This window comes from Bison bison, unplaced genomic scaffold (assembly GCF_000754665.1).
Source record: "Bison bison bison isolate TAMUID 2011002044 unplaced genomic scaffold, Bison_UMD1.0 scf7180017864312, whole genome shotgun sequence".
Classification (NCBI taxonomy): Eukaryota; Metazoa; Chordata; class Mammalia; order Artiodactyla; family Bovidae; genus Bison; species Bison bison.
The window spans coordinates 1,757,683-1,765,274 of record NW_011494884.1 but is presented as its reverse complement, the minus strand read 5'-3'; the positions used below and the strand labels follow the sequence as shown (position 1 = coordinate 1,765,274).

Genomic DNA, 7,592 nt, shown 5'->3' with positions numbered 1-7,592 from the left:
CCCCACAGTACCCCCTCTGCCCTCCTACTCTGACGGCTGTCACTAGAGCCTGCACCAGGTTACAGGCAGTCTGACTGCCCCGTCTCTGACCACCTCCCCACGGACAGCCCTCCCAAAGCCCAGCGCTTCTCCAAAATGATGAAAAGGCTACTCTTCAGGCAGCCGAGTGGCCACACTGGCCTGTCCACACTTGCTGCTTATCCCAGAAACCAAGCACACCTGGGCATTTCGAGGAGAAGCAGGTAACCAGATTAGACGATTAGCCTTTCTCTTCACAAGCTGTAGCCCAAGTTCTCGTGTGGAACTCAAACCCAGTCATCCCAGTTCTCCCTGAGAGGCCAGGGTCTCTTTCAGCAGGAGGAAGAGGGGATGCCATCCGGACCCCAGGACCCACAGCCAGCCAAGACCCAGTCAGAGGCAGCCAGTGAGCAGGAAGCACCGCTCCACATCACGCCACACACCTGCTGGGCTTCAGTCTGACGGCCGCCGGCCTGCTTGACGGCGGCGGCGCAGTGAACAGCTCCTCAAAGAGTTTCCGTGTCACCTTCTTCTTACCCAGCAGTTCTGCCTCATGGCGAGTCATTTTATTTTCTAAGCCAAGAAGATCAAAAATAGAAAGGTCCGTTTCCTAAGGAAAAAAAGAAAACAATTTTGCTACATGAGGCAGGAAAAAAAATCACCAGGAATCAAAGTGGATTCCAAACTGGGAAGGACAGGCCCTTACTGGCCATCTTTCCAAGAGACGCCCAGCGGGACTTGGTGTGCTTGGTTCCACTTTTTGGTTTTTTTTTTTTGATGTGAACCATTTTTAGTCTTTAATGAGTTTGTTACAATATTGCTTCTGTTTTATGTTCTGGATTTTTGGCCATGAAGCATGTGAGATCTTAGCTCCTGACCAAGGACTGAACTCACAGTCCCTACATTAGAAGGTAAAATCTCGACCACTGGACCACAGTCAAGTCCCAAGTTCCCCATCAGTAATATGGGAGTGATGGCACGTGGTCATCCCGAGAGGCAGTGGGAAAGAAGAGGGCGGCACTTAGAGACAGAATAGACTCGGCAGAGGAGAGGAACGAGCCTGGGAAACGCTGGTCTAAGCAGACGGAGATGCTTGGTCTTGTCAAGGCGGGGCTGGGAAGAGACCCCAGTGTGCTGGTGTGGGTGCCGTGGGCATGTGGCATGTCTTTGTGTCCAGAGCCCTGGGGAAGCTTGCTCCATCTGTTCTTCTCTTGGGACTTTCTCACTCCCACCAGGATGGTGGGAATCAAAGAGGAGGGACAGCAGGTGTGGGCAAGGAAGTGGAGACATGAAAGCCCTCATCCCTTCACACATGGATGGGGATGGGAAACTGAGCAACTACTGTGGAAAATAGTCTGGTAACTCATCTAAAGGTTAAACATGGACTCAACACATGACCCCACAATTTTTCACCTGTCACACATGTGCCCACGAGAAGAGAGCCCCACAAGAAGGGAGCCCCACATCCATACAAAACTTGTACATGAATGTGCACTCAGTGGCTAAAGAAGTGTAAACCACCTAAGTGTCCATCAGCCTGTGGACAGATGAACATAATGTGGTCCATCCAGACAACAGAGAAAAGAGATTATGACACATGATGCAACATGGACGAACTCTGAAAACACTACGCTCAGTGAAGTAAGCCACTGACGTGAACTATTTGGACCAGATGAATCCACAGGGTCAGACGCAGGTGGGTAGTGGGGAGGGGGAGGGAGAATGGGAGTGACAGTGTGCGTGGATTTTCTTTGAGGCAATGAAATGCTCTAGCATTAGTTGTGATGCTTGCACAATTCTATGAATATACTAAAACCAACAAACTGTACATTTCAGAACAGTGAGTTTTATGGCAGTGAGTTATCTCAACTAAGCTGTTTTGAAAATGAACACACAATATAAAGACTTCCATTCATGAAACATTTCCCCACCTAAGCAGTATCTTCAGGTAACCTGCTTCTGACTCATCTTTATCCTCACGGCTCAGGTCTTCTCTAACTCAACAAAGGACACATCCCTACGTTAAGAGTAGTGATCACAGTGGCAGCACGACATCCCTCACACTAACTCACCATAAACTGCTCACCAACCGGCCCCTTCTTCAGACCATCATGTACATTAACTGACTCCTCACAAGCGCCTGGTGTGCTGAGGAGACCGAGGCCAACTGAGCACCCAAAGCCGCACCCCTGACGAGGCAGAGCCGGGACCTCCACCCATAACAATCTGGCCCCAGGGTTGTATGCTAAACCTGCACAAGTCTATCCAGGCCACAGAGCTGTTCCCGTTCCTCAGTGTACGTGAGACCTGATCCCTGGTCCTCGGAGTAGAGGCAGCAAAGGGGAACTCAGGCACCAGCCTGCCAGTGGCCTGGCTGGTGGTCAGGGCAAGCTCTCAGTCTCCCGTGTGGAAGCCAGCGTAGGAATGCTGGCCCCCGAGGGCACAGCCCCACCCTACTGACCCGTGAGTTCAGCACACTTGTGTTGGGAATCACCTGACCTAACCTAATCTGTTCTGTTTTAAAATTTGGGGTTTTCAAAAACTTTCATTACCCCCAAATTCAAACACAGAAAGGTATACAACTATACCTTTTTTGGTTAAAAACAACCAAATTTCCCCACCTAGGGATAGTTGTGTGTGTATGGTTAGTTGCTAGCTGTATCCAACTCCTTCCAACCCCCAGGGGCTGCAGTCTGCTGGGCTTCTCTGTCCATGGGATTCTCCAGGCAAGAACACCTGAGTGGACTGTCATGTCCTCCTCCACGGGCTCTTCCCAACCCAGGGATCAAACCCAGGCTAGACTGTTTATCACTGTGCCACCTGGGAAGCCTTAGGTATAGCTACTAATATTTTAATAAAAAGACCTGGGTCCCCACCCCCAAATTACACCTATGAAAACACCCCAAGGGTCCTGCAGTTCTAAGTCCCGCTCTCCTTCACACACTCTGCTGTTGCTCACAGGCCAACAGCCAGGGAGGAAAACCCTCAAAGCATCCTTCACATCGTGGGCTCGCCCCTCGGGTCCATTCCAAAGCAGGTTCTGGGTCCAGGGCAAGGCCCATCACAAACGCCCTTGATGTTGCCCAGCATCCGGCAATGCAGAACACAGGACACAAGTTAGTGGACACTGATGTCCAGAAGCTCCTGGAACAGAGCTCAATGGAGGCCCCTCTGGCACCCTCTCTGTACCTTCCAGAAGTCTCTGTCAAGCGCCTTCAGGACGAGCGAGGCGGAGCGGTACTGCAGTGGCCCTGCCGTGTAGGAGGACTCCGGGAGCCGGGGTGCCACCAGCCCAGGGTGGTTGCAGATCCGCTGTAGCCTCAGGAGGATGCTCAGCACGTCCACAAAGTGCCCGCTCTTCAGCGCTTCCTGGGTCCTGCGCACATGCAGGAAGAGATAGGAGCATTGCCAGGGGTGCAAACATGTGCCAGCTGGGCTTCTCCCTGTCTGCTATCCCCACTCTATGAACGCACAGCTGGTACATCCCCTTGACCTGGTGAGTAAATCTGCCACATGCCAACCCACCTCCATGAGGTTGTGGTTCTGAGACTGGCTCACCACCCCATGAGAGAGGACGGGAGGCCAGAGAGCCAGGGTACGGGTTAGACGTCGGGGCACCCTCCATGGCATGCCCCCAAAGAGCAACAGGGCAGGTGTCCCAAAGAGCCCAGGGGTCTGTCTGGGTCGGGGAAGGAATGCCCTGAGTCCACACGGGTCCTCTCACACTGGCGGCATGCTGTGCTCCTCCTGGGCCGGCTATGGGCAGAGCCTCTGACAGGACCAGGGAGGAGGTAGGACTGTTGAGCCCGAGAGGAGTGTGGCCTCCAGCTCCAGGCACCCACCTCCCGAAAAGGAGCCTTCTAAAAGACCAGAGGAGGCCCTGCTCCGTGCGGGCAGAGAGGGTGGGGGGGGGCACACTCACCCAGGCTGCAGGATGACATCCTCGTACAAGGCCTTCTGTCGATTGGAGAGGCGGCACTTGAGGACATGCTCATATTTCTTCGTCAGCTGCTTCTCTACGTCTCTCTTAGTTCTCCGCAAAATGAAGGGCTGTGTCACCTGAAAAGAGAGAGCTCTCCATTGTTTCCTTTCCAAAAACAGTGTCACAGCCATGCCACGTCAGGGGCCCGCGGGCGCGTACCCGGTGCAGCCGGATGACCACTTTGTGATAGTAGTCCTGGTTCTCCTCGTTGGGGGCCTTCAGGGGGAAGTGCAGGTAGGGCCTGGAGATGCCGGGGATGAGGAAGTGCACCATGGTCCACAGCTCCAGGAAGGTGTTGTGCAGGGGCGCGTCGATGAGGAGCAGGCGCTGCTGGCTGAGTACAGGCGGAGAGACGACTCAGGGTGGGCACAGAATCACTCTCTCTGACAATACTCAAGGAGAGGGACAGTGATCCTGTGGAGCCTGCACACACGCGTGCGCACACACAAATTAAGTTAATGAACTGAATTAGGCAAGAGCCTTGGGTCTCCTCAGCCCTCAAGTGCTGAGACAGAGGTGAGGGGGAGTCCTTGCAGCTGAAAGGCCATTTGGGGGTCTGCAATTCCCTACAGTTCCTCCAAGGAACCTTTACATCAGCAACACAGAGCACAGGGCACGTGGCAGGGGCAGTCAGACCTCTGCAGGGTGAACACGGCCTCCCAGTGCCTCTCGGTCATGCCCTTCACGCGCTGCATCTCATCGATGACCAGGCACTTCCAGCGCACCCGCGTGAAGGACGAGAAGCCCTTGAAGAACTGCTTGTAGGATGTGATGCAGATGTTGAAGCTGTTGGGCTCCGTCCACTCCTGCAGCACACAAGCCAGGCCTCACCACCTCCTCGGGCGCAAGCCGTCGGGGGAGGATTCACCACCCACTTACCCTGTCCCCATCACCGTCACTCCACTCTCTTTTCTTAATAATTTGCTGCCACCACATAGAAAATGGCTGTTTGTATTTTTTAGGATCTTTTTTCTCTAGGAGGCTAAGGCCCTCGTGTGGACAAATTAAGAAACTGCTTTGGGGGCATTAACAATTGCTTTTGGAAAATACAATAGCACGCAGTATCCTGAAGTGGGGCTTGTCTTCATGGTATATAATCTTAGTGAGGGAAACATACATTCAGAAGCTGACAGGAAACACGAATAGCTATGTTGCAACTGACTACATTTAAGGTTTTAAAGAGCAGTAACCAGAGATCGTAAAAATAAAAAAGAAAAAGCCAAGAAGAGACACCTCAGAGAAAAACACTTTTTTAGTAACTACTACTCAACACAGTAGAGTTTAACCATAAGCCATATTTTTCTCTTCAATGAATAACTGATCTGGAACATTTACTTAGAATCTAGTACTAGAAACGACTGGGCAGAAAATAGATACAAGTCCAAATCTGTTTCAGAAGCTCTTCTGTTTGTCACAAATACTCCTTATAAACACGTCCATGGGAATTATTTATGGATTTATAATTCAGAACCCAGGATGCATCACAATTTCTCATTTCTGCCTGTGATAACCAACAGATTTATGGTTTAAAAGGATGGTAGCCCCTCCAGAGACCACCTGAGCTCTGCGGGGGGCGGGGGGAACCCTGCAGGCCAGTTTACTAAGTATGGTCTGTTGCTTCCGGGGGCTCCAAGTCCAGACAACTACAAGGTCTGGGGTCTCGCAAATGAGTGATTTACAATAATTACACTAACAAGCATATGCTAACACTTTGAAGTTTGCTTACTATAGAAATTAAGATACTTTTCTGTTTCATTCTTTTTCATGTTTAAAATAACATACCTGTCTCTTTGCCTTGAGTTCTCTATGGCTGCCAACATACAAGAGCGTTTTGAGCCCCGGACACCAACGCTTCAACTCGAGCTCCCACTTGAGTATGTTGCAGCTCCTCACAATGACAAGGTGAGGGCCCCAGTTGCCTACAAAGGAGACAGAAGTTTCCTGTGTAACAAAAGCCGTGTGTCCAGTCCAGGCGCCCAGCACTGTGCCTGGTGAGCAAGTGTGTGGGGGAGTCCAGGCACGACTAGAGCAGGCATCACCGGGGACGGAGGGCTGTCCTCCATCCTCCCTACAGAGCAGGACAACATGCTGTGTCTCCACTCCCAGCGCCGCCACAGGGCACACTCCACAGAGGTGCTGAAAACGTAAGTGCCCAGTAAAATGACAATTTATTCAAAACCATGGCCCACTAATGTAAGGGGGGCGAAGAACCCTCATCTACACAAAACAATGCTCAGAAAGGAAGAAACCTCAGGCAGGAGCCCTGAACCCAGCACTCGGCAAGCCTCGCTACCCAGGATGGCCCTCCGTCACCCCCACACTATGGGCGCTGGTCCAACACTCATGCTTATGACGGTTGCCAACTGCTAATCAGAACACACCCAAACCATCCCAACCCATCCCAAACCACACAGTTTCAATCTCATTCTCCAGAAAAGTAAGGTTGTTTAAATTACTAGAGTAATACACACATAAATTTCAACTCCTGTGCTATAAAATAAACCTAAACCAAGTTAAAAATCAGGAACGGCAGACTTGGAAAAAATACCTGTAATGCACACATCTATAGGCATAACAGCTAATATGCAAAGCATTATACTGATCCTTAAAAAGAATTATCCAAATGGAAGAAAATATATGCACACAACGTGACTGACAAAGGGTTAACATTCAAAACATATAAACAGTAACTTGAAGATATGCTCAGCGCTGCTCATCATTAGAGAAGTGCACATCAATACCACCACCTCGCTCTGGTCAGGAGGGCCATCATCAAAGAGTCCACAAGCAGGACTTCCCCAGCAGTCCACTGGTTAGGACTCCATGCTGCCAATGCAGCAGGCACAGGTTTGATCCCTGGTCGGGGAATGAAGATCCCACATGCCACACGGCATAGCCAAAGAAAAAAGTCTACAAGCAATAAATGTTGGAGAGGGTGTAGAGAAAAGGGAACCCTCCTACATTGTTGGTGGGAATATAAATTGGTGCAACTGCTGTGGAAAACAGGTGTTCCTTGGGAGTTCCTTAAAAAGACTAAAAACAGAGCTCTACCACAAGATCTTGCAATCCCACCCCTGGGTATATATCCAGAGAAATCTCTATTAGAAAAGAGTGAAGGAAGCTAGGAAGAGAAAAACAAATATAACATGGCATAGTGTAGAATCTACAATACTGATACAGAAAAATTTATTTGCAAAGCAGAAATAAGACACAAACGCAGAGAACAAACATATGGACACCAAGGGGAGAAGGGGGGTGGGGAGGAATGAATCGTGAGGCTGGGTTTATACTATGTATAAAACAGAAATTAAGGAAAACCTACTGCAGGAAAGGGAAGTCTACTCAATATTCTGTGGTGGTCTAAACGAGAGGAAAATCCAAAGCAGGATATATGTGTGTGTGTGTATATATAAAACATTCACTTCACTGCACAGTAGAAAATAACACAACACTGTATAAAGCAACTGTACTCCAATAAAAATAAAAAATATTAAATAAAAAAAGAAAGAACAGATACTGCATCCAATGTCCACAAAAGCACTATTTCAACAGTCAAGACAAGGAAGCAAAAAAAAAAAAAAAAAAAAAAAAA

At 49.7% G+C, this 7,592-nt stretch overlaps 1 protein-coding gene across 1 annotated transcript in view; it reads right to left on the bottom strand.

Annotated features, from left to right (window-relative positions):
- EP400 (E1A binding protein p400) overlaps window positions 1–7,592 on the bottom strand; it is a 108,364-nt gene that overhangs the window by 47,180 nt on the left and 53,592 nt on the right. The window contains exons 19-24 of the mRNA XM_010852522.1: window positions 5,783–5,919; window positions 4,637–4,806; window positions 4,160–4,334; window positions 3,941–4,077; window positions 3,208–3,394; window positions 462–628 (exon numbers count right to left, since the gene is read on the bottom strand). Coding sequence (XP_010850824.1) covers window positions 462–628; window positions 3,208–3,394; window positions 3,941–4,077; window positions 4,160–4,334; window positions 4,637–4,806; window positions 5,783–5,919 — 973 coding nt within the window. The remainder of the gene's footprint in view (window positions 1–461; window positions 629–3,207; window positions 3,395–3,940; window positions 4,078–4,159; window positions 4,335–4,636; window positions 4,807–5,782; window positions 5,920–7,592) is intronic.